This window comes from Schistocerca gregaria, unplaced genomic scaffold (genome assembly GCF_023897955.1).
Source record: "Schistocerca gregaria isolate iqSchGreg1 unplaced genomic scaffold, iqSchGreg1.2 ptg000481l, whole genome shotgun sequence".
Lineage (NCBI taxonomy): Eukaryota > Metazoa > Arthropoda > Insecta > Orthoptera > Acrididae > Schistocerca > Schistocerca gregaria.
Genome location: NW_026061891.1, coordinates 1,661,888 through 1,689,360, shown reverse-complemented (window position 1 = coordinate 1,689,360; position 27,473 = coordinate 1,661,888). Strand labels below are relative to the sequence as shown.

The following is a 27,473-nucleotide window of genomic DNA, read 5'->3' as shown; positions in this document are numbered from 1 at the left end:
CTCACCCGGTTCAGATTCATTGATGACATCTTCATGAGCTGGATTGAAGGTGAGAACACCCTGTCCACATTCTCCAGAACGCCAACACCTTCTCCTCATAAATTTTTCCCCTTGAACTCTACATTGATGGGAAAAGACATCTGTCCTGGTGATCACCACAGTATGGTAATGATCCCTTGAAGTACTCGTATCTGCACAACCACAACTACTACCACTGCAAAATCACTACAGTACCCAACAGGGGAACCAAGGACAGTTACAGGTATCGGTGGTGGTTGGGTTTACTCACCGTGCAGAGGAAAGATTATGTCTCAGGCAGGCACAACAAAAAGACTAAGCTACATGTAAAGGGCTGTGAGAAAAGGATAAAATTAATAAAACAATATTTTAATGATTAAATCAAACAATGGGATGTCCAAGATTGGAATGTAGCAATATTAGAAAAGGAAAGTTGCTACTCACAACATTGGTAACATGCTGAGTCACAAAAGGCACAACAAAAAGATTCACACAATTATAGCTTTCGGCCATTAAGGCCTCTGTCAGCAATAGACACACACACACACACACACACACACACACACACACACACACACACACACACGTGCGCGCACAAATGCAACTTTCACTTATGTCTGCAGTCTCAAACTGCACTTCTAGTTCACTTTTCCTCTCAGAATTATTTAGGAAGTTCCTTATCACACTCAACTTGATCCTCCCCCATAATTACTTCACTTTTGAAGGCCAGACTTACAAGAAAATCAGGGGAACGGCCATGGGAGCCAGGATGGCTTCGTCCTATGCCAACCTCTTCATGGGCCGCATGGAGGAGGCTTTCCTGAAGACCCAACAGCTGCTTCCCCTGGCCTGGTATAGGTTTAGAGATGACATCTTTGTGATCTGGACTCATGGTGAAAAAACACTCCTTAATTTCCTCCATAACCTCAACCCCTTTTCGAATCTGAATTTCATCTTGTCCTTCAAAACCCAAGCCATCTTCGTGGATGTTGACCTTCATCTTGTTGAAGCTCACATCCACACCTCTGTCCACATCAAACCCACAAACAAACAACAGTACCTTCACTTTGATAGCTGCCAAGCTGCCATCCATTCCACATCTAACACTCCCTTCCCTAGGTATTCATGGCAAATGTATCTGCTCCAGTGACGAATCTCTCAACAATTACACTCTCCCGCAACTATCCTGCGAACCTTGTCCACAAACAGATCTCCTGAGCAATACATTTCTCCCTGTCCAACAACAATGTTCCTACACCCAGGCCACACAGAAGCATCCACCTTGTCACCCAGTATTATCCTGGCCTCAAATACATCAACAAATTACTCTGCCAGGGATATGACTTTCTCAAGTCAAGTCCTGAAATGAGATCATCCCTTGACAATATTCTCCCCACACCACCCAGAGTTGCCTTTCGTTGCCCCCCTAACCTCTGTAACATCCTTGTTAAACCCTACAATATTCCCAGACCACCTTCTCTACCCAGCGGTTCCTACCCCTGTAACCGACCCCGTTGCAAAACCTGCCCCATGCATCCCCCCACAACCACCTACTCCAGCCCCACTACTGGTAAAACATACACAGTTCAAGGCAGGGCCACAGGTAAAACAACACATGTCATTTATCAGCTGACATGCCTGCACTGCAGTCTTTTACATTGGTATGATGACAACTAAACTGGCTGAGCGCATGAACGGGCACAGACAAACTGTCCGCCTAGGAGATGTCCAATACCCAGTAGCAGAGCATGCCCTCCTGCATAATTCTAGGGACCTAGGAACCTGCTACACCATATGTGCCATTGGGCTTCTCCCACCCAACACCAGTCCATCGGAACTGCGGAGATGGGAACTTGCCCTCCAACACATCCTTTCATCCCGCCATCCCCCTGGACTGAACTTACATTAACCAATCTCACTCCCATTTACTCTTCAGTCTTCTCCTCTTTCCATTTCCTCTTAAGCCATTCATGCATCTCTTCATCCTACATAGTTGTGTTTATCTTTATACTATATACCTCTTTACTTCTGTATGCATCCTCTTTGGTTTGAAGCTGGCACAGTACTTACTGTAGAATATCTTCGGCTTCCCTCTGACACCCATGCATCCATCTTTGCTACCCTCCCTGTTTATCTTTCCCTGTTTCTTCATAACCTGGGTTGTGAGTAACTGAATCCACTTTCCCTTCTTCCCCTTTTTCCCCCTCTCTCCACCCTGACGAAGGAACAAAGTTCTGAAAGCTAGGATAAAAATTTTCTGTTCTGTTTTGTGTATCTATCGGCTGTACTGAGCTGGGGAAATTAAAGTTTCTGTGTGACCATCTTTCATCAGCGGAGTAGAAAGAAAGCGGTACCTGTTGCTAAAATGAATAGCAGCAACATCGTCAGCATTAATTCTGTTTTTCCTTTATCTTTTTCTGTCATTAATTTTGCTTCATTATACTGTTTGGTAATTGTTTCACAGTCATTCTTGTTCTATTACATAATTGTGGCGCAGCTAAATTTCTCAACAAAATAACTGGTGATACTATTTTAATCTTAAACCATCTAAAGGCATTCCTCATGCATCATCATAATCATTATCATAATTGCCACCATAATTTTGTTCCAGCGACTTTGTGAATGATTGCCCTCCATTGATTTCTGCCCTGGTATAGTTTTCTCTCTCCAATGCATCACACATTGCTCCTCTCCCCTCAAGATGTTCATTAACCTGGTCTATCCATCTCTCCCAAGGTTGCCAAATTGGTCTTTTCCTTGGTACCTCCATCTCCAAATACTAACTTGAAGCTCAAGTCATATGCATTCACTACACTTGACTTGCAGCACTCATGCTTTCCTCTGTGGTCAAGGTTATGTGCAGATCTCCTTAAATATTAATTTCTCTCTCTCTCTCTCTCTCTCTCTCTCTCTCTCTCTCTCTCTCTCTCTCCCCTGGTATTCTGTACAGCTGACCAGAGGAACTTCATTTCACATGTCTGTATCTGACTATCTTCTGTCTTATTTATGATACAGGTCTCCAGTCTGTATGTCACAATTGGCAGGAGATAGATTTATACACAGTCTGTTTAGCATTTTTGTCCCAGATCAGGTTTTGTACTTGATGGAAAAAGCTGGATCCTTTAGCTGTTGTGATTAAAACTTCCAGTTTGGCACTTCCATCGCTTCATGTGACACTGAGATAATCACATTCCTCGTACTTGCACCAAATTCAAAAACTTGTTTGGAAAATTAACATTTTCATTTGCAGCAACCTTTGAATCAATTGACTTACATATTCCTTCCTTGGCAAGAGTCCTGCTTTGAATTTTTAAATTAATATCATCAGCATGTGGATACCCTCACCCCCCTCTCTTCGACAGCTCTTGCAGTTCCAGGCAGCAAAATTGGAAGGAGCTTGCCCCAGTTTATAGGTGCAGTAAATATTGGCAGGTTGCCAGCATTTTCAGTTGATTAACTATCCAGTATTAGAATTAAGCAAAACACAGTATTTAGCTGTGGGTGGTCATCTTTGATGTTAGACAGTAATAAAATGACACAGAGCACATGTAAATAAACAATAACTATGTACATAGAACTTCAATCGAGCTGGAGAGAAGTGAAAAAGTGGGAGATTCTGGTGAATCTCGCCACACAGCTGATGCCATCGGTTTCCATTCCCAGCTTGAGATACTTGCACTCACTGACCAAACAAAATAGCATGCATTTGTAAGTGACATTCCTGCATTCTGTTTGAGATGATGAACAGATAAACTGCTACTTGAGCTGAAAGGGAGAAATGCCTGCGAAAGAAAAGTGCACAACGGTGATGTTGCTGCAGCGGCTGGTCCATCTTGAAGCCCAGATTGAATGCCTAGGATGTTGCCTGGCTTTAAACTTCTGACTCAAAATGCATTTGTGGGAAGGCAGGGACAAAAGCCTCCCTTCTGAGACATAAGAGCTGACAGAGTTTTCCTGTTAAGGATCAGTTCCAACCAGCCGGAAAGGCATTGCTCCCAAGGAAGAAGAATGATTGTTTAAAACTTTATAATTAATTAATGGAAAATCTCATTTAAAGATGTGAAACAAATACTAACAAAGAGATAGAGGGGCTGGCCAGTACTTACCTCAGTTCAGTACAGCCAATAGATACACAAAAAAACAACCGAAAATTTACGTTCCTAGCTTTCGGACTAAATGTTCCTTCATCAAGGAGGAGAGAGGGGAAAGAAAGGGAAGAAGGGAAAGTGGATTTAGTTACTCACAACCCAGGTTATGAAGAAACAGGGAAAGGAAAACAGGGAGGGTAGCAAGGATAGAGGCATGGTTGTCAGAGGGAAGCCAAAGATATTCTACTGTAGGTACTGTGCCAGCTTCAAACCAAAGAGGATGCATACAGAAGTAAAGAGGATATAGTATAAAGATAAACACAACTATGTAGGATGAAAAGATGTGTGAATGGCTAAAGAGGAAAGGGAAAGAGGAGAAGACTGAAGAGTAAATGGGAGTGAGGTTGTTTAATGTAGGTTCAGTCCAGGGGGATGGCGGGATGAAAGGATGTGTTGGAGTGCAAGTTCCCATCTCCGCAGTTCAGAGGGACTGGTGTTGGGTGCGAGAAGCCCAATGGCACATATGGTGTAGCAGGTTCCTAGGTCCCTAGAATTATGCTGGAGGGCATGCTCCGCTACTGGGTATTGGACATCTCATGCCCTCCAGCATAATTCTAGGAACCTAGGAACCTGCTACACCATATGTGCCATTTGGCTTCACCCACCCAACACCAGTCCCTCTGAACTGCGGAGATAGGAACTTGCACTCCAACACATCCTTTCATCCCGCCATCGCCCTGGACTGAACCTACATTAACCAATCTCACTCCCATTTACTCTTCAGTCTTCTCCTCTCTCCTCCCTGAGGAAGGAACAAAGTTCTGAAAGCTAGGATAAAAATTTTCTGTTCTGTTTTGTTTATCTATCGGCTGTACTGAGCTGAGGTAAGTACTGGCCAGCCCCTATATATCTTGGTTAGTATTTGTTTAAAACTTTAGTAATTTTTAATGGTTACCACCTTTATGGATAAATTACCACCTTCTCTCAGAATGACAGCAATAGAAATATGTTTCCAGATTCCAGTACCCCTATCATAGAAATCATTATTATGAACTTTCTTTTTCTCAGAAATTTTGTTATTGACATTGCGATTATGAGGACTCCAGCGGGATGTTCAGTACTAGGGGTTCCGAATCTGTCATCTAACTGAATTAATTCCTACTCGACTCTCTCTCTTAGTTTGTGGACTCAGATAGCAACCCTCTCATGCTTACCGCCATGTGGTATCCCTGAAAGGTTAATTGTGTTATAAACTACTACATTTCTTGCTGCTAAAATAGCTCTTTCAAATAACCAATTTGAATTTGCATAATTTCGAACAATGTTCGCATAAACTCCACCTATTAATGATAATTATCAAAGCAGAAGAAACGAATTAAAATTTTTGCCGTGGCTGGGACGTTCTGGACCATACATTGTTGAGCTAGGCTGTATTCTATTCATGCCACTGTTATGGAACATTCTTGGACCTTCTGAAAAATTCTCTAACGTTCTGGAACTTTCTAGAATCTTCTCAAATATAAAGTAACATTCTTGAAAATTGTAGTACATTCTGTGTGGCGTTATAGTACTGTGACATGAAATGACCCACATTCAATCACTCTGTGACAATATTTTTGTTGTTAATTGAGACAATAATAGTTTGAAAGTATGTTTGTTACTTCTCAGTGCCGCTGCCAATCACAGTAAAAGAAAAATGGTTTGTTGTTGTGCTATGTCCACATCAGTTTCACTTTTGGTGGATAAATTAATTATGTAAGTTGTGAACTTGACATAAAACATTATTTTCCACATGTTTTTGATTTACCAGTATGGTACGTTTGTGTAAACCCAAGTGTGCAATATGTTTCAAAATGAGTACATTGTAGCATTGTTACATTCAACATACAGTTGTAAATAATACATCAAATGAATATCATAAGTGCTGCAAAGCCTTAAAACCCCTATATTCATTTTGAAATAGCCTGTATTATCGATGTCACATCCCTGTGAAAACTATAATTCAAACATTGTATCTCCATAGATATCCACAGACCAGATGCATGACAATACAGAAGTGATTAGGAGTTACTAAATTTTTGTTGTGTTATAGTTGTGAAATTTTTAGTTATGAAATACAATATTGTAGTTGTGAAGTACTGGCAGAATTTGAAATTTTTTGTCTTAATGTGTGGTTATAAAGTAAAAATTGAATCATCTTGTGGCATTATTGGCCAGGAGACTACAGCTGGGATAGTTTAGCTGCCTAGTGATAGTATTTTTCTTTGATGCCACTTTGGCAACTTATATGTCAATGATGAGTACAACACAAGACACCCAGTTCCTGTGTGAAGATAATCTCTGACCTGGTCAGGAATCGAACCCTCTGACCCCAGATAATAAAGGCAGCAATGCTGACCTCGAGCTGTGGACTATTTGAAAGTAGTTGATGGTTAAGAGTGTGGCACCTACTACATAATACAACTAGAATTAAAAATTTCTTCAACATATTGTAATCCTAATTGTGACGGTGGAAGGATCACATTGTTCTACTGTATTTGTTTTAGGTTTGTTGGTGTTTTTACTTTACACATTTTGAATAGCATGAGATGCCAAAATAAAAACTGCAGACAATTTGTTTGTGTTGAAATTATGTTGTTCAGCCATAATTCAGCTTGTAATATGGTCTCAATACTGCCACAATGTTACACTTCGAGATACATTCAGCAACAAGATCTCACTTACAACTGTGATGATTTCATTGTATGTTCTTGTTTTTCAGCTCAAGAAGTACAATGAAGTTCAGCAACAGATAAAAGAAATGGAAAAAAAGTACATCATAGCAGCGCAGAAACTTTCTCATAATAGTGGTGATTCCGTGGATAATGATGATGATGATGATGATGATAATGAAGATGCTCTGGATGCATACATGACACAGTTGTCATCTGGTATTGTTGATAAAAAAGCTGTGTCCAATTTGAAAGTATGTTCCTGGAGTACATTTTCACACTTCATAGTTATTTTCTTTATGCTTATTAGTATTGTAGCACAATGTTCTGTTCAATTCTATTTGAAAGATCACATTTCATTTTCATGGATCTTTTGGAAGCTCAGTATATTGTATTTGTTTGTGTGTTAATGTGTAAGTGGAATACTTTGTTCACTTGTGTATCTGTGGGTAGACAGAGAAGCATACTACCTCGTATGCTCTCAGTCTGTTATTCCTTAATGCTCTGGTATTCTCAAACCTTCTTCCAGCAGAGGTAAAGACACAACAGCCAGCCTACTAGGGACACTGACGAGTATACAGTGAAAGTAGTTTACACAACTTGGAACACATTTAACAACTGAGGGATCGGAGGCACATGCGTGCCCTCGTAAAGGTACTTTCCACACCAGGCGTTGCCAGTGTATTGCCACGTGAGAATGGCTGCCACTGACAGCTGCCTCAGGTAGTCGATTGTGCCGTTTAAACGTCTGCGCCCACTTCTCCTACTGTAGGAGCCCGACATATGTCTGCTGCGGGTGACAGGTGTAGTAACGGGCAGGTTATTACAATCCTCCTTGCGTGCGTGCGTGTCACGGTCCGTGATGCTGTGACTGGAGGGGCACCGAGGTGACCGGTGGGCAGGACCTGCACAGGGCTTGCAGAACTGTGTGGATGTCGAGAGTCTGTGGTGAGGAGCACCAGTGCGGGCACCGACAGTGGCAAACTGGAGAGGGGAGTCTCCGACTCGGCTTAGGGGAAGGCGTTGGTACTGATGCCAACTGCTGGGGGTGAACATACAGTCATTTCTGACAGAGCCCTAACTGCTGAGGTAAATAGGCACAATTGGGCCCACTTGTTCCCGGAGTGGCCAGGGCAGATGTATGACGAAGAGTTGGGCCCACAGCCCAAAGAGGGATCCCCCGTGTCCATCCCAGAAGCAGCCGGTTCTGGTAACGTACCTCGAATCGATCTCGTGTGCGAACTGTGAAGGCTGCATTGGCTGTGGACTTCTGACAGAATCCATTGACAGTGCCATCCCAACACGCTGGCCCAGACTGATATGCTGGGTTTACTTATTTGTATATTTATTTTACACATCTAGTTCCATTGGAGCAAATCTGAGAGGTCATGGAACTTGTCAGTACGTGAAATTAGAACTTAAAAGTAATAACAAATACAATAAAATGTTTAGAAACTCAAAAAAATACGAGCCACAAGTTTATGTAAACACAGTCAACAATATAACACAGGAATCAGCTTAATTTTTCAAGGAACTGCTCGACAGAGTAGAAAGAGCAACCTGTGAGGAAACTCTTCAGTTTCGATTTGAAAGTGCGTGGATTACTGCTAAGATTTTTTAATTCTTGTGGTAGCTTATTGAAAATGGATGCAGCAATATACTGCACACCTTTCTGCACAAAAGTTAAGGAAGTCTGCCGGGTATTAGGTGAGTGAAAGCTGCTTATTCCTGGGAATAAGCTAATATTGTTAACAAGAAGTGGCAGTAAGGAATATATATATTGTGAAGCCAATGTCAGAATACCCAGACTAATGAACAGTGCTCGACAAGAGGTTCATAAACTTGCACCAGGTATTGCACAAACCACCTGTTTCTGAGCCAAAAATATCCTTTGAGAATGGGAAAAATTATCCCAAAGTACAAAACCACAGGTCACAAGCAACTGAAAATAAGCAAAGTTTGTGTCCAACTATCACTTACTTCAGATACCGTTTGAATAGTAAAAATGGTAGCATTAAGTCTCTGAATGAGATCCTGAACATGGATTTTCCACGACAATTTACTGTCTATCTGAACACGTAGAAATTTGAACTGTTCAGTTTCACTAATCATATGCCCATTCTGTGAAATTAATACATGGTTTTTTTTTTTTTTTTTTTTTTTTTTAATTGTGTCTTAGAGACTGTAAAAATTGAGTCTTACTGTGACTTAGCGTTAGTTTATTTTTTACAAGCCATGAACTTGTGTCATGAACTGCACTATTTGAAACAGTGCCAGTGTTGCACAGAATGTCCTTTACTACCAAGCTAGTGTCATCAGCAGCTAGAAATATTTTAGAATCACCTATAATACTAGAGGGCATATCATTTATATAAATATGGAACAAGAGTGGTCCCAGCAATGATTCCTGGTGCACCTCCCATTTGACAATGCTTCCACTCAGGCTCCACATCATAGCCATTCTCAGCACTGTGGATAATGACATATTGCTATTTGTTGGTAAGGCAAGAGGCGAATCAGTTGTGAGCTACTCCCCGTGTTCCATAATAGTCCAACTTCTGGAGCAATATTTTGTGATCAACACAGTCAAATGCCTTAGTAAAATAAAAAAAAGATGCCTAGTGTTTGAAACCTTTTGTTTGACCCATCCATTACCACACATATAAAGAGAATATAGCATTTTCAGTTGTTAAACATCTTCTAAAGCCAAACTGTACATTTGATAGCAAGTCGTGTGATGTAAAAGGATCAATTATCCTTACATACACAGCATTCTCAATAACTTAAGCAAACACTGATGGCATAGAAATAGGTCTAAAATTATCTACATTATTCCTTTCTCCCCTTTTATAGAGCAGCTTTACTACTGAGTACTTTAATCATTCAGGAAACTGACCATTCCGAAAGGAAAAATTGCAAATATGGCTAAATACAGGGCTAACATGTGCAGCACAGTACTGTAATATTCTGCCAGGCACTCCATCATATCTATGAGAGTACTTAGTCTTCAGTTATTTAATTATTGACTCAATCTCCTCCATGTCAATATCATAGAGGAGTATTTCAGACATCAATCTCGGAAAGGCATTTCCCAAGGGCGTTATATGATTCCCTGTAGAAACTAAGTTTATATTTATTTCACCAGCAATGCTCAAAAAGTGATTGTTAAATACTGTACACATATCTGACTTATTAGTAACAGAAATATTTGTGCTACGAACTGACTTGATATTGTAGACCTTGTGCTTCTGACCAGAAAGTTCCTTCACAACTGACCATATGGTTTTAATTTTATCCAGTGAATTACCGTATTTACTCGAATCTAAGCCGCACCTGAAAAATGAGACTCGAAATCAAGGAAAAAAAAAATTCCCAAATCTAAGCCGCACCTGAAATTTGAGACTCGAAATTCAAGGAGAGAGAAAAGTTTTAGGGTGCACCTCCAAATTGAAATAAAGTTGGTCCATTGTAATATGAGACACAATTTAGGTCGAATGAATGACGATACAGCTACAGTAGTTTGGTTCAAGTCGTAAGCTTAGCATTTAAGCTTTACCGGGTAGCCATTGCTATGCATGAGGTGCTCTTCCTTTTTCACGTGCTTCTTCTTGTTTGAATTGATTGCTTATTTTTCTTCGATCTGATAAGCACCGTTCTCTTTGTTATAGGTGTGTATATCACTCTAAGCTGTGTCATGCACTGTTTGTCACATTCTGATAATGAGTGTTTACAGCCTGTCACAGCTCGCGGCAATCTTGCTTTTGTGCGCGCTACCGCCGCTTACAGTTAAAAAAAGGAAATAGTCTCATTAGCGAAACAATGGCAAGAGACTGCTATTTGTTGTTACTTACATTGCTGCTTTCTTTGATAATGATTAACAAGAACCAAATAATATACTGCATATGATAGAAAATCTGAACGAGAGTTTAGCGAAAATTTTTCTCCATTTGAAAATCTTTGCAGACGCCTCTTTAGTACATAACATTGTGCACAGAGATTAGAGCCATCTTAGATTTAAAAATCTAGTCAATTGCCGTGCTTCATTTCTGACTGTGACACTATTAGGCATAAGAATAATACGAATATAAACATAACATGACAGGTATATTCTTCTGCATTTGCTGTTGTCTCACTCTAGTTTCTTAGTTTATGAGGCAGACACGATTTAAATGAGTTACCAAACACAAAACAATACATGGCAAAATGTTTATATTCGTATTATTCTTTTGGTGAAGAGAATACTGCATGTGATTCACAGTTCATAAAAGTTCCTATTAGCAACCATCTCTTCTCACAGGTAGGAAAAAATTCAGAACGTAGAGTTGGCCATGTTAACATACATCCCAAACAGTCTCACCAGTCGGATTTTCGTAGTACATTGCAATGCTGCTACATTCTAAGATGAACAATATGGAATTTGTATTTACTTTGTCGGATAATGTACGAAAGTGCAGTGGTCAAAACTTGAGGCGGAGAAAAAAAGGCCCATCTCCCACCCTTTTTTTGTTTTTAATTTTTTTGCTGACGCAGAGGTCTTGGCGCCAGTATTTATCTCTTTGCCTCCAAAAAATGCCTGTGTAGCGCTACATATATTCGACGGCAGAAGTTAGTTGTGGCGGCACCTACCGACATTTTTTAGAACTTCCGCTTACTTTGCACTTGATTCGAAGCCATAAGCTGTGTTTTCCATTACAAAAACCTGGAAAAAAGTGCGGCTCAGATTCGAGTAAATACGGTAGCTATTTTGTTTGTGCACCACATACTCTACGCCTTCCCAATAACACCGACAAAAGTGCCGCCGCCAGGGTGTGCCTGCCCAGCAGCGAGAGATTGAGCAGTGTCCGTGACTGACGGCCACATTCTGTGTCTCAAACGCTTGGCCGAGACGTTGTGCCCCGTTTGACTGCAGGTGGAAGCGACACGCCGTGAAAAGGCGAACGCTATTGTGTATACAAAAGCCCTCAAAATATTGTGTAACAAACTAAAACCAGGGTGCGAGACGAGCCTTCTCCGGAGAATACCTTCGACAGGGCCTCGACAGTTCTGTCTGCTGTCGCCGGCAGAAAACAAATGACATGAGGAAAATGAAACAGATCATCAGTTGCCAATAATTTAAAAAAAGTAAAAGGGACTAGGAAAATCGACGTGGACCTATTTTCGAGGCTGTGTAGGGACCGTCTTTGGCAAAAAACCAGTGCACAGCACGATCTACTGGACCGAACGCTGGCAGCAGGCCGTGGCAGTGTGCACCACGCAGTAGCCCACCGGCAGCCTCGTGCGAGGGATTCCCCAGTGAGCGTGGCGTGATGAGTGGGGGGCAGGGCCTCCAGCTGGAGCGCCACCACGGTGTAGGGAGGAAACTCTCCTACCGGCAGGAGAATAATGCCGTTCCAGAGGGAGGGGCGAGGGTTCGACGCGTAAAAATGCTGAAGTGGCTTTGATGCCCGGCCCGATGGAAGGTCGGGCCATCCGTGTCACATCACGTGTATGGCGTGCCGTAACACCAGATCCGTCACCACAGCTGAGGCACTGTGGGAATTGGTGGTACGGAAACTGTCCACGATATGCTTCACCTCCGTACCCAGTTGAAAACACAGCAATTCCTTCTTGTCGTACTACGAGAGGTCACAGCCGACAGGGAGACGGGCAGAGCATGTGCATTCGCTTTTTGCAAGGTGGCACAAAAATGTATATCATGATAGTACCGGGACGAGAGCAGAGGACAACTAGTGGCTTTGTCCGGCAACGACGTCAGTGGGCAAATGGTAAAAACCGTGGGCTTACGGTCGGTAATCGAATGGAGCTTTGCACCGTACAAGAACAAGTGAAATTTTTAAGGAATGGATGAAGGCAAGTGCTTCTTTTTCCACCCGAGTGTAATGTTGCCAAACCGAGTCGAGTATTTTTGGTGCAAATGGCGACGAGCCAGAACTGCTCCCATCCTGTACTGGGACAGTGTCCCTGACAAAACCAGATACTTGCCAGTTTTAACTGTTACAAAAAGCGGTGTGGAACAGAGACTATCTTTAAGATGCACAGAAGCGTGCTCGCAGGCTGCAGACGAAAGAAAAGGAGCATTTCTGAAAAGCAAAAGGTGCGAGGGGTGGACGGTAGTAGCCACTTGTGAATAAACTTACTACAGTACGCCACTATGCCAAGGAATGGCTCAAGTTCTTGTAGATTGGACGGATGGAGCGAAGCTGCGAGGGCAGCAACATGTTGTTCCACAGGGAGCACACCCTGCCGGGAAATGTCACAATCCACATAAATGGTGGAAGGCTGGAAATAGTGCAGCTTAGTGAGGTTACAGTTGAGGCATGTGGCCTGGCACAGAGATATCTTCAAGATAGTTAATGCAACGAAGAATAACTCTCCTAGCATGTTCTAAAAAACTTTGTAAGATGGCAGGCGCAGTAGTGACTACAAACATCAGCTGTCTATATTGATAAGAGGCCAAGAGGTGTATTAACTACATGCGCCTGTTTCGATGTCTTGTTCGACGGAATCTGAAAGTAGGCTTCGTCCAGTCAATTTCAGAAAGAATTGACCACCCTCCCCAGCCAAATCTGAGAGGAACTCCTCCAGTCGAGGCAGGGGGTAAATGTCTATTACTGCCTGTGCAGTAACAGTGACCTTTCGAGAGACATACACAGCCAAAGCTGACCAGTCAGATTATTTATAATCACTAAGGGTACAGCCCTTTCACTTGAGGAAATCGATCTGATCACTCTCAGTGATGTTAAGCAATCCATCTCTGTCTTAATCTCGAAGCGTAAAGTTGCTGGCACTAGCCCCACCCTAAAAAGGTAAGGGCATGTGCAGTGAATTGTTAGGACGACTTAACCCTGGGCAAACAAGTCTGAAAACTCTAGAGCACAAGGAATCCATTTCATGATAAGGCACTTGACCCAACGCCATATGCACCACAACCACAATAGAAAAATAGAAAGTGGCAAAAGCATCTAACCAAAACAAAATTTCACTACTCGCATCAGTTATTATGGAGTAGGTAGCAGAACGAACAGCTGACTTGTAGACTGCGCCAGTTGCGAATTTACTGAGAATAGGAATCTGCTGTTTGTTACAGCTTTCCAACCGCTACTTGATACTTGCCAATTGGAGGGACACTAGCCGGGTGTACTTCTGTGGGTTGAGTAGGGACACAATATCTCTCGTGTTGACCTGTATGTCATTGGCTTATCCACCACCTGCATGTAAATGAAAATTTTGTTCTCGCCTGTGGACGATGATGAAAGAATATGAATAATGATGTCCATTGTTTCCAGCAATCTCTTTGGGCAGGTGGAAGAGATTTGCACATCACTGACCTTGCCCCCCCCCCCCCCCCCCAATCTCAAACCGAAGGGCACACTGATGCACCTGCTTATCTGGAGCCAAACAAACAAGTGTGTCTCTGACCATAGTGTCCACATAAGACTCATGAGACTTAGCGTGATGTACTGATACTTACGACTGGGGTGTGCCGTGCTGCTCAGTTGCCCAAGTTCGATACATTTGGATTGGCTTGATGTTAATAGAATACGACACATGCAGCAACCACCTGTATTTGGTTGTTGTAATAGGAGAATGCAAACCACACATATTGTCAAAAGAAAGCGACACTGGTTCTTGCAGAGGAGCTAACATAAACAGTAAGTGACGCATACAATTAGGTATCCACGATAACAAAGGAGTCTTATAGACCACTTTATTGCACACACAGGATGTCACAAAATGTTGGTGAAGCTACTTCTTGTAAGCATCCCATTCCGCCTTGTATTTTGTCTTTAGTCTTTGCGGTGGGGGGGCATTGGGATGTGACCAACTACAAAATTGTTAAGACTTTCGTGGCCACTTGTTGACAAACTGCTTATTTGCTTCTGTCTCGGGTTCTTCGGCCGACGTTCGTGTGATGATTTTGCTGACGTTTCGCCAGCACGTGTGGCTGGCATTGTCAAAGCTTCACCCTCCATTGCCAGAGGTGAACTGGAGCCGGGCTCGCGGCCGCAGACTATATGTACCTTGCGCGCCAACGTCCGAGGGCTTCTCCGCGGTCATTTCCGCGGTCATTTCCGGTGCGTTTCTCCTCTTGCTACCTGCTACGGTCGTTCTCTGCAGTACGGGAAGCCAGGAGCCGTTTACCTTAAGGCTTTCTTCTTTCTTGTTGAAGCTGTTCCCGTGTTTGTGTATTTCTACAGCTTCTCTGTACAAGCGGGTGTGATAGTGCTTCTCTACAGCCAGAACTTCCGTGTCGGTGAATTTTATTACATGTACCTGGTCGGTCTCACTCAGTGCGTGTTCTGCCACGGCCGATTTTTCCACCTGTCCCAACCTGCAATGTCGCTTATGTTCTTTGATCCTGGTGTTGATTGATCTTCCAGTCATTCCGACATAAACTTTCCCGCATGTGCATGGTAAGCGGTATATTCCTGACATTGCAAGTGGGTCCCTTTTATCCTTTGCCGATCTAAGACATTCTTTGATCTTCCTTGTCGGTTTGAAAATTGTCTTTACGCCGTGCTTGTGTAATATACGGCCGATTCTGTCCGTCACTCTGGGAATGTATGGCAGAAAGGCCGTACCCGACATTTCTTTTTCTGGTTTCTTACTTCGCCGGTGGTTTGGCTCTGTTACACTTCTAATATCATTTGTGGAGTACCCATTGCTCCTCAGAACACTTTCCAGGTGTTGCATTTCGCGTTTAAGGTGCTGCGGCTCACATATTCGTGCTGCTCGCGTTACGAGCGTCTGAATCATGCCTCTTTTCTGGCTCGGGTGGTGGTTTGACAGTTTGTGCAGATATCGGTCCGTGTGCGTCGGTTTTCGGTACACGCTATGTCCCAGGTTTTGGCCATCCCTTGTGACCAGCACTTCTAGAAATGGTAGTTTTTTGTCCTTTTCCACTTCCATGGTAAATTTTATGTTGGCGTGGAGGTTGTTCAAGTGTCTTAGGAAGTCACCGAGCTGTTCTTCACCATGGCTCCACACGACGAAAGTATCATCGACGTACCTGTACCACACCTTAGGTTTACAAGTCGCCGAGTCCAGTGCCTGTGCTTCGAAATGTTCCATGAAGAAGTTGGCCACCACTGGACTAAGAGGACTACCCATGGCAACGCCTTCCAGCTGTTCGTAGAAATTGCCATTCCACGTGAAATAGCTCGTGGTGAGACAGGCATGGAAGAGCTTCATGATGTCTTGCGGGAAAATGGAACCGATGTGCTCCAGAGCGTCACTGAGTGGCACTTTCGTAAACAAAGAAACAATATCAAAGCTGACTAGGATGTCGTTTGGTGCAAGTTTTAGTTTCGTCAGCTTCTCGATGAAATGTCCTGAGTCCTTTACGTACGTGTCGGTCTTCCCCACGTGCGGCTGGAGCAGAGAGGCCAAGTGTTTTGCCAGTTTATATGTCGGTGAGCCAGGAGCGCTAACAATCGGTCTTAATGGAACGTTGTTCTTATGGATCTTAGGTAATCCATACAGGCGAGGTGGTAGGGCTTCTGTGTTGTGCAGGTATCTCTGTATGTCCTCCGGAACAGAAGATGCCTTGATTAACCGATTCGTATTCCGTGTGATACGCTGCGTCGGATCTGCGCTTAGTTTTCGGTACGTCGTCGGATCTAATAGGTCTCGGATCTTTTGTTCATAATCTTCGGTCTTCATTACGACGGTCGCATTCCCCTTATCGGCAGGCAGTACCAATATACTCTTGTCAGCGTTAAGATTCTTAATAGCTTGTACTTCTTCTTTCTTCAGATTGCATGCTGGTGGTTTAGCTCGGCGCAGTATCCTGGCTGTTTCAGTGCGTATTTCCTCTGCCCTTTCACAAGGAAGGGTCCGAATGGCCGCTTCGGTGTTAGCAATGATGTCCTCCACAGGTATAGTTCTTGGGATGACAGCGAAATTCCCTCCTTTTTGAAGAACGGATACTTCCTCTTCGGTCAATTGTCGTTCAGTGAGGTTGACCACAGTGCGTGACATGTCGGGAATCGCCTTGTCAGTCTTCTTCCGGAATCCTTCAAACTTTTTCTTCTGTCGCTCTGTGCAGCGCTCGAGTTCATTCTGCATGCTCCTGTAAGTGATGCTGTCGATCTTGTCCCAGTCGTCTCGATGCATTCTGCTACTTAGTTGGTAGAACATGTCCAAAAGTTCCTGATCCGTTTTTGCCAAGTTTCTCCGTATTGTGTGAATTCGCTCACGAAGAAAAGCTCGTTCCATTCTGTTGTAGATACGATGAGCTTGGGCGGTGGTGAATAGGCGCTTACATTTCAAGAACTTCGGTGTAGCATCTTCATCTCTGCACCGCGAAAGGAAGGCGAGAGAGGACATCAATCGCGCTTTCTTCTTCCGTTGTTGGTCAAGGCGTCGGTACAATCTGCAAATTTCCTCCCCGTAGAGGCGCAATACAAAATTGTTAAGACTTTCGTGGCCACTTGTTGACAAACTGCTTATTTGCTTCTGTCTCGGGTTCTTCGGCCGACGTTCGTGTGATGATTTTGCTGACGTTTCGCCAGCACGAGTGGCTGGCATTGTCAAAGCTTCACCCTCCATTGCCGGAGGTGAACTGGAGCCGGGCTCGCGGCCGCAGACTATATGTACCTTGCGCGCCAACGTCCGAGGGCTTCTCCGCGGTCATTTCCGCGGTCATTTCCGGTGCGTTTCTCCTCTTGCTACCTGCTACGGTCGTTCTCTGCAGTACGGGAAGCCAGGAGCCGTTTACCTTAAGGCTTTCTTCTTTCTTGTTGAAGCTGTTCCCGTGTTTATTTCTACAGCTTCTCTGTACAAGCGGGTGTGATAGTGCTTCTCTACAGCCAGAACTTCCGTGTCGGTGAATTTTATTACATGTACCTGGTCGGTCTCACTCAGTTCGTGTTCTGCCACGGCCGATTTTTCCACCTGTCCCAACCTGCAATGTCGCTTATGTTCTTTGATCCTGGTGTTGATTGATCTTCCAGTCATTCCGACATAAACTTTCCCGCATGTGCATGGTAAGCGGTATATTCCTGACATTGCAAGTGGGTCCCTTTTATCCTTTGCCGATCTAAGACATTCTTTGATCTTCCTTGTCGGTTTGAAAATTGTCTTTACGCCGTGCTTGTGTAATATACGGCCGATTCTGTCCGTCACTCTGGGAATGTATGGCAGAAAGGCCGTACCCGACATTTCTTTTTCTGGTTTCTTACTTCGCCGGTGGTTTGGCTCTGTTACACTTCTAATATCATTTGTGGAGTACCCATTGCTCCTCAGAACACTTTCCAGGTGTTGCATTTCGCGTTTAAGGTGCTGCGGCTCACATATTCGTGCTGCTCGCGTTACGAGCGTCTGAATCATGCCTCTTTTCTGGCTCGGGTGGTGGTTTGACAGTTTGTGCAGATATCGGTCCGTGTGCGTCGGTTTTCGGTACACGCTATGTCCCAGGTTTTGGCCATCCCTTGTGACCAGCACTTCTAGAAATGGTAGTTTTTTGTCCTTTTCCACTTCCATGGTAAATTTTATGTTGGCGTGGAGGTTGTTCAAGTGTCTTAGGAAGTCACCGAGCTGTTCTTCACCATGGCTCCACACGACGAAAGTATCATCGACGTACCTGTACCACACCTTAGGTTTACAAGTCGCCGAGTCCAGTGCCTGTGCTTCGAAATGTTCCATGAAAAATCATCACACGAACGTCGGCCGAAGAACCCGAGACAGAAGCAAATAAGCAGTTTGTCAACAAGTGGCCACGAAAGTCTTAACAATTTTGTATTGCGCCTCTACGGGGAGGAAATTTGCAGATTGTACCGACGCCTTGACCAACAACGGAAGAAGAAAGCGCGATTGATGTCCTCTCTCGCCTTCCTTTCGCGGTGCAGAGATGAAGATGCTACACCGAAGTTCTTGAAATGTAAGCGCCTATTCACCACCGCCCAAGCTCATCGTATCTACAACAGAATGGAACGAGCTTTTCTTCGTGAGCGAATTCACACAATACGGAGAAACTTGGCAAAAACGGATCAGGAACTTTTGGACATGTTCTACCAACTAAGTAGCAGAATGCATCGAGACGACTGGGACAAGATCGACAGCATCACTTACAGGAGCATGCAGAATGAACTCGAGCGCTGCACAGAGCGACAGAAGAAAAAGTTTGAAGGATTCCGGAAGAAGACTGACAAGGCGATTCCCGACATGTCACGCACTGTGGTCAACCTCACTGAACGACAATTGACCGAAGAGGAAGTATCCGTTCTTCAAAAAGGAGGGAATTTCGCTGTCATCCCAAGAACTATACCTGTGGAGGACATCATTGCTAACACCGAAGCGGCCATTCGGACCCTTCCTTGTGAAAGGGCAGAGGAAATACGCACTGAAACAGCCAGGATACTGCGCCGAGCTAAACCACCAGCATGCAATCTGAAGAAAGAAGAAGTACAAGCTATTAAGAATCTTAACGCTGACAAGAGTATATTGGTACTGCCTGCCGATAAGGGGAATGCGACCGTCGTAATGAAGACCGAAGATTATGAACAAAAGATCCGAGACCTATTAGATCCGACGACGTACCGAAAACTAAGCGCAGATCCGACGCAGCGTATCACACGGAATACGAATCGGTTAATCAAGGCATCTTCTGTTCCGGAGGACATACAGAGATACCTGCGCAACACAGAAGCCCTACCATCTCGCCTGTATGGATTACCTAAGATCCATAAGAACAACGTTCCATTAAGACCGATTGTTAGCGCTCCTGGCTCACCGACATATAAACTGGCAAAACACTTGGCCTCTCTGCTCCAGCCGCACGTGGGGAAGACCGACACGTACGTAAAGGACTCAGGACATTTCATCGAGAAGCTGAAGAAACTAAAACTTGCTCCAAACGACATCCTGGTCAGCTTTGATATTGTTTCTTTGTTTACGAAAGTGCCACTCAGTGACGCTCTGGAGCACATCGGTTCCATTTTCCCGCAAGACATCATGAAGCTCTTCCATGCCTGTCTCACCACGAGCTATTTCACGTGGAATGGCAATTTCTACGAACAGCTGTAAGGCGTTGCCACGGGTAGTCCTCTTAGTCCAGTGGTGGCCAACTTCTTCATGGAACATTTCGAAGCACAGGCACTGGACTCGGTGACTTGTAAACCTAAGGTGTGGTACAGGTACGTCGATGATACTTTCGTCGTGTGGAGCCATGGTGAAGAACAGCTCGGTGACTTCCTAAGACACTTGAACAACCTCCACGCCAACATAAAATTTACCATGGAAGTGGAAAAGGACAAAAAACTACCATTTCTAGAAGTGCTGGTCACAAGGGATGGCCAAAACCTGGGACATAGCGTGTACCGAAAACCGACGCACACGGACCGATATCTGCACAAACTGTCAAACCACCACCCGAGCCAGAAAAGAGGCATGATTCAGACGCTCGTAACGCGAGCAGCACGAATATGTGAGCCGCAGCACCTTAAACGCGAAATGCAACACCTGGAAAGTGTTCTGAGGAGCAATGGGTACTCCACAAATGATATTAGAAGTGTAACAGAGCCAAACCACCGGCGAAGTAAGAAACCAGAAAAAGAAATGTCGGGTACGGCCTTTCTGCCATACATTCCCAGAGTGACGGACAGAATCGGCCGTATATTACACAAGCACGGCGTAAAGACAATTTTCAAACCGACAAGGAAGATCAAAGAATGTCTTAGATCGGCAAAGGATAAAAGGGACCCACTTGCAATGTCAGGAATATACCGCTTACCATGCACATGCGGGAATGTTTATGTCGGAATGACTGGAAGATCAATCAACACCAGGATCAAAGAACATAAGCGACATTGCAGGTTGGGACAGGTGGAAAAATCGGCCGTGGCAGAACACACACTGAGTGAGACCGACCAGGTACATGTAATAAAATTCACCGACACGGAAGTTCTGGCTGTAGAGAAGCACTATCACACCCGCTTGTACAGAGAAGCTGTAGAAATACACAAACACGGGAACAGCTTCAACAAGAAAGAAGAAAGCCTTAAGGTAAACGGCTCCTGGCTTCCCGTACTGCAGAGAACGACCGTAGCAGGTAGCAAGAGGAGAAACGCACCGGAAATGACCGCGGAAATGACCGCGGAGAAGCCCTCGGACGTTGGCGCGCAAGGTACATATAGTCTGCGGCCGCGAGCCCGGCTCCAGTTCACCTCCGGCAATGGAGGGTGAAGCTTTGACAATGCCAGCCACTCGTGCTGGCGAAACGTCAGCAAAATCATCACACGAACGTCGGCCGAAGAACCCGAGACAGAAGCAAATAAGCAGTTTGTCATGTGACCAACTGCCAACTGAGCATGGGTCAATGTAACCAACAACCACAACAACCATTACAGTATGCCTGGTGTTGTTGCAAAGTGACTGGGTTAAAGCCTCCATGGAAGAACCAAATCCAAAAGGAAACACACAGCCATAAAGAGATAAAATTTATTGGATCATGGAATGACATCGACAAGATCACAGTGAAACAATTTACGCATCTCAAACACATTTAAGAAATGAGGGCTCTCAGGCCCAAGCATGCCCTTATAAAAATGCTGTTCACATCAGGTTTCACTGATGGCAGAACTGCTGACTGCAGTCATCTTGGGTGGTTGTCAGTATGCTATTTGAAGGGCAGTGCACACTACGCTTTATGTAGTGGCCCGACTTATGCCCACTGTGGGTGGTAGATTTAGTAACCAGTGGGTTACTATACTTACATAAAAATTTTTAAGCAAATCATTTTTAGAAATGACACTAGGTGCTACATGAATAAATCAAGCTCAATAAAGTACAGTAGAACCTCACTAATCCCACCTCAAATGGACCAACTCCCCACTTAGTCAGACCATCCCGTTCCTGGTGTTTGATACATGACTACTAGTCTGCGAAATGCATCTGTAGGTAGTTGACCATTGATGAGTGTGGTAGGTAGTTCGAGCACTTTTACTATGAAATAGCTTGTTTCTAACTCTATCAATAAATATTATCATGCACCATTTGTTTTATATATTAGTGACAACATGTTACTTACATATTAAAATGTGTAAAACTAAATTACGGCATCAGCTAAATGCAAACATGTGATGCTGTCTTTAGTGAGGAAACTGAAAGTGCTTGGAAAGTTATATAAAGGGGAGTCTCTTCTAAATGTAAATGATACTGGTGTTGGCACAACAGCTGATAACACACTGGTGCCCAACGGGTCAGCAATCCAGTTAATTGCTACTATTTACTAGTTTTTAATAAATTTACTGAGCCACTTACCTCTTTAGGCAGTCTATCACATTAACCGTCCATCCTTCCTCTTTATGAATATGTATACATTTAGCACAAATAAATTATACAGGGATTTGTAGATATTGCTCCGAAGATACTGTTTCCCGGCATTTTTATTTTTCTGTAAAGTGGATAAAATTTTCATAAATTGTAGGCAATGGTAAGCTATTGATTTAACATCACTTGTCAGCAGGAAATCTAAATGTTTCGTTCATACATAAAGTGTTTTATTGTGAAATTTTTTCCTCATTTTTACAAATGAGAGATCTTTCAAAACACTCGGGAACACAAAGGCCAGTGTTACATGGCCTACAGTAGTATCTGATCTCTTTCCTCACTATCTTTTCTGCAGCTTTCCCTTGTTCCCAACAGGCCTTGCATCTTCTAGCTGGGTTTTGTTTTCTTTTCTGTTGGCAGCAGTTTTTCAGCAAAATGACATGCTGTGAGTCTGTTTGCACTTGCAACTCCAGATGCTGAATGTGTATCTTTATTTAGTTTCACTCCTCCCTTTTGAACCAATTGCTTTGGTAATTTACAAATAAAATCTGCTAATGCACACTTTTTTGATATTTTGATATTGTGAATAATGTTGCCATTCACAACTTCTCTCATAAAAATATGGAAGAAAATCTTTTTCCACCATTTTAGTCTTTTGCTGGAAGGGATAGTAAGTCATCAGCTGATCTCCTCTGTCAACACGTGTTTTAGACAGTTTGTAGTCTAGTATAACGTCTGGCTTTGCTACCTCAACATATCCACTCCTGGATTTTACACTGACATGTGAAGCAGTCATTGTATGCTGTGTTTTACAATAATGATCAACACAGAAGAAATTAATTAAAATTTGTGTTGCAGCTGGGACTCGAACCCGGTCTTCTTGCTTGCTAGGGAGAAATGCTAACCATTACACCACCACAGCACGATGGTCAACATTGCCGCATGAACTACCCGAGTTGAGTGCCCTCCCCAACACAAACTTCATTTCATATCTTCTGCTTATTTCCCCTTACACTGTCATCACTAGCGAACCAAGAAGACTCGGGTTCGAGTCCCGGCTACTGCACAAAATTTTAATTCATTTCTTCTGCATCGATCATTATCATAGATAATGAAGAGACTTAAATGTCTCGGGGAAACATTTAATTATAAGCTTTCTGTGTTGATAACACGTGTACATCACATTTGCCTTTCCATTTTAAGCAGAAAATGATGAAATGTCATTTCTCCTTTCTTTAGTTTTTGATTTATTAGGTCTCTAGGAAACTTAGCCTGTTCTTCATCTCAGTTCCAACGCCCAGTGTAGTTTCTTCCCATTGTTCTCCAAGGACTGCAGGACTTGTATAAAATTTGTCCATGTATACCACTTGTCCTTTACCCAAGTAAGGGGAACATAGCCTCAAGAGCAGGGATTTGACAGGGTTGTCAACATTTCATTCTCCTCCAGTATAAGCTTTAGCATTGCAGATGTGACCTGGTGTTGTCTTACTTACAACATACAGTTTTATCCCATATTTCTCTGGTTTGTCTTTTTATAAACACGGAATCCAATTCTTCCTCGAAAAGGACATATTGTTTCATCCACAGGCAGATTTCGTGATGGATAAAAGACTTTTCTGCATCTTTCTGTGAAAAAGGCCCCCCCCCCCCCCCCCTCCCGAACAGGTCTTATTTTATGCAGAGGGTCATGCCCTGGTTCTTGTTGAGATATCCATAGCGAATTATTGTTCACATGCATCATCCTGAATATGGCAAAAAATCTGTCTCGTGACATTAGCTGAGAAGCAAATGATGAAACATGCACAGTGTCTTCAGATCAATAATCCCTAAATTTAGGTTTCTTTACAACACACATATGCAAAACAATTGCAAAAAATTGATATACTTCATTTATCCTCACTGCTCTCCATTTCTTCCATGAAGATTTTGGTTTGATTCTGTTCTGTCGGCGAATTTCAGAAGTAGTATCAGTAGCATATATATTTGTCTCTGACTTTACTTATAGGAACATACTGTGTTCAAAAAATTGCAACAAACAGTCTTAGTTCTGTTGATAATGTATTGACAGGAACCTGAATCCACCCATTTCTTCAAACAGATTTAACTCAGGGAGTGCATGAAAATGACACCATTCATTGTGAAGGTCAGGCTTTTGAACTAAATGACAAGTCTGACTAAAGGAAACTTGTGCATTAGCTTCTTCATACTCACTACCGCCATTTATATCAGCAGCATAGGTTTCCCTCTCCAGCTCACGCGACTCATCATCATCTTCTGAAAAATCACTGATCTCATACAAAAGATTGTCAAATTCTGAGCCATTGTTCAAGAGTTCTTTAATCTCTAAGTTTGACAAGCGATGTCTGTTAGCCATATTCACTATTTATATGGTTTTACACGCGGGAAGGAGACACACAATAGCACAGGACAGCAGCTGACATAGAACAAAACAAGCTCCAACAATCCATAAGTGAAGAACGTATGACATACATCCGTCAGGTTTTATGGTTAAAACATAGAGAACAAATCTAGTATGTCTGTCAGCTCCAATGTGTTTCAGACTGGTGAAAAAAATAGGATAACTCATGAAAATCATGCAATGACAAATGAGGATGAGAAACAACTGAAAATACACAAGGCTTTGAAGAAGCTAAAAGTGGAATTCTAGATAATGCTTTGTCTGTGTAGTTTGAGAAAGACAGTAGAAAAAGAACTCTGTTGTATGGACAAGTTATAAAAGAAAACGGTGCCGAGTTTTTATGAGAAATTAGATAGAAAGAATGACATTGAAAACAGTACAGTGAGAAGACTTATTAAATCGGTGTAAAAAATGAGATGACAGTTGAAATATAATTATTTCCAGCGAGGATCTGTCTGCTATCAAAAGAGCTGCCAATAAATTTGTACTAAAATTTGATAACTTATTTGAAGAGCTTCATCATACTCATGATCTAGTGTCTGGCTTAAACTACAAAACACTTCCTACAAGAACTTCTGGTGCACAAAGTGAGTCTGTAACACATGCAAAACTTGGCAAAGATTGCTGTCTGTAGTAAAGCTACTGGCAATCGGAGGGTATTGTATTATTAGTGTATTCTAACAGGTCAATAAAAGTGTCCTTCTTATAATCCAACCTTTTTTGTATTTCGACCACGCTTGTGGTCTTTTAGGGGATGGATTAGCGAGGTTCTAATGTACGTGACATTTTTGGGAAGCTGTACATGTGTTCAGTATTCAGAAATAAAATGCTTTACATTCAATTGAAACACCATGGAAGAAATTGCAGATGGGTGTTTACCTATAATGATTATGTTGTGGCTGTGTCCTCTCGCAATATTTTGTGGTTCCTGGCTGATGGTGGTATGATAGGTGGGTGTCCGGTTTCCTCTCACTAGAACACAAAATGCACACATGGTTAAAATACACTTTATTACGGGAACCAGTTATCCTTTGCCTCGTCCTGGTTGCCGTGGTGGCACCAGCGGGTGGCTGCAAAAGCCAGGTGGTCCCATGAAGCCATGAATCTGGTGGAAGAAAAGCAACAGAATCACACGGCAAATAACAAATGCGAAGTTGATTCTGCAAAATCACTGAGGCCTGCTCTTAGATGTATGTGCGAATGCGTTTTTGGATCTCGCTTCGTTCCCAGTGCTGACATCGGCCCAAAACCCTGTAAAGAACAAGATCACACAGTGCAAAGCGATACTTGCAGGCCATTGGCGGAGCCGTATGCTGTGGTGGGTGGAACAAGTGAAGCAGCATCCGATTGCAGCTGCCATGCAGAAGTTCCGCCACTGATGGTCCGTCGTGTGGATTGGAGCAATGGGAGGCGAGACAGAGTTGCAGCGCCTGTTCCCGCCTGTGGGAGGTGCAAAGCTTGACCATTTGTTGTTTGGAAGTGTGTATGAAGCGTTTTGCTTCTCCATTGGACTGGGGGTGAAACGGAGCACTGTTAGGTGACAAACTCCATTTTGTTCGTAAAACTTTCAAGGTCACATGACGTGAAATGAGGTCTTCTGTCCATAACGACAACTTCAGGCATTCCTTCAATGCAAAAAATGGTGAACAGTATTTGAATAGTGCTACATGATGTGGTAGAGTTAATGGGAACTTGCTAAAATGGTCAACCACTATGAGCCAACAAGTTTTCCAAAATGGTCCATTTTTCATTTCCTTATAAGGTAACACTTCAAACACCTTTTTTGAATGTGTGACTATAAAATAATGGGTCTGATGCTGTGACAGAATAAGTACGCGTGCACCAAAGATGAAAGACCAATAGCTGTAAATCGTGAAGCACTCTGAGTCGAGTGTGGCAGCTCTGATGTCTCTAGACAAATCAGTACAGCAGTGGCCTTCTTTTGTGTAATAGTTGCCGGAAAAATGATAAGGGTCATAATAGTGCAATGAACTGATGTGAAATTTCACATGTAACATGAAAAAATTGCTGCTTATCCCTTTCTTTTACTGAAAGAAGAGTATGGCAAAGACTGTTTATCGCGTACCTAAATTTTGAGTAATTCCAGCAATTTCAAGATGCTGGAGGTCACTCAAACCCGTCATGCCCTGTTACAAGAAAAGCAGTTGAAAATATTGAAAAAGTAAGTAATCTGATTTGATTTGACTGTCGGCTGAGTATTCTATTGACTGCTGAAATTGTAGGAATTGACAAAGAATGCATAAGACAAATTTTATGTAATCAATTAAATATGAGAAAATATGTGAAACGGATGCTAAAAATTCTCACGATTGAACAAAAAGAAGATGTCTGTACTGAGAATTTGAATACTGTTGAAACTGCCTCAAATTTCTTGGAAAGAATGATAATGTAATAAATCGATTTTTCACTTATGATTCGGAAACTAGCATTGGAAAGGTCCAGCTTCACCGAAAGTTAAAAAAGTCAAATGAGCAAATCAGGATTCAAAGCGATAATGATACTTTTTATTAAATTTTTATGGAATAGTGTATCTTCACTGGGTTCTCGTAGGTTTCACTATTAATCAACATTACCATCTTGAGATTCTTGCTCAACTCTGTGAGAAAATAAGAAGAAAACAATTCAGTTGTGAAAGAATAAATCATGGGTTCTGCATCAAGATAACATACTGCCTTATACCAGCATTGTCTGCACGGAGGTTTCTAGCAAACTACAGCATTTCAGTGTTAGACACTCACCTTATTTGCCTGACCTAGCACGATGTGACCTCTGTCTATTCCCCAAGATCAAATCTGCACTAAAAGGAACAAGATTTCAGTTTGTTGAGGCAATAAAATAAAGAGCAGCATGTGTCATAAAGAAGCTCACAGAGGAAGACTGCCAGTGCTGTTCCCATCAATGGTAAATTCACGTGGAGCATTTGAGGGATAAAGCTGGGCAGAGTAT

At 42.9% G+C, this 27,473-nt stretch overlaps 1 protein-coding gene across 5 annotated transcripts in view; it reads left to right on the top strand.

The window, feature by feature from the left end:
- Positions 1-27,473, top strand: part of LOC126313415 (kanadaptin-like) — a 148,032-nt gene that overhangs the window by 83,677 nt on the left and 36,882 nt on the right. For 4 of the 5 annotated variants that reach the window (XM_049992355.1, XM_049992356.1, XM_049992357.1 and 1 more), the window contains one exon: positions 6,868-7,071. In XM_049992355.1, the coding sequence (XP_049848312.1) occupies positions 6,868-7,071 (204 nt within the window). Of the gene's footprint in view, positions 1-6,405; positions 6,653-6,867; positions 7,072-27,473 lie in introns of those variants that run through there. The other variant, XM_049992358.1, reaches the window with a different exon arrangement.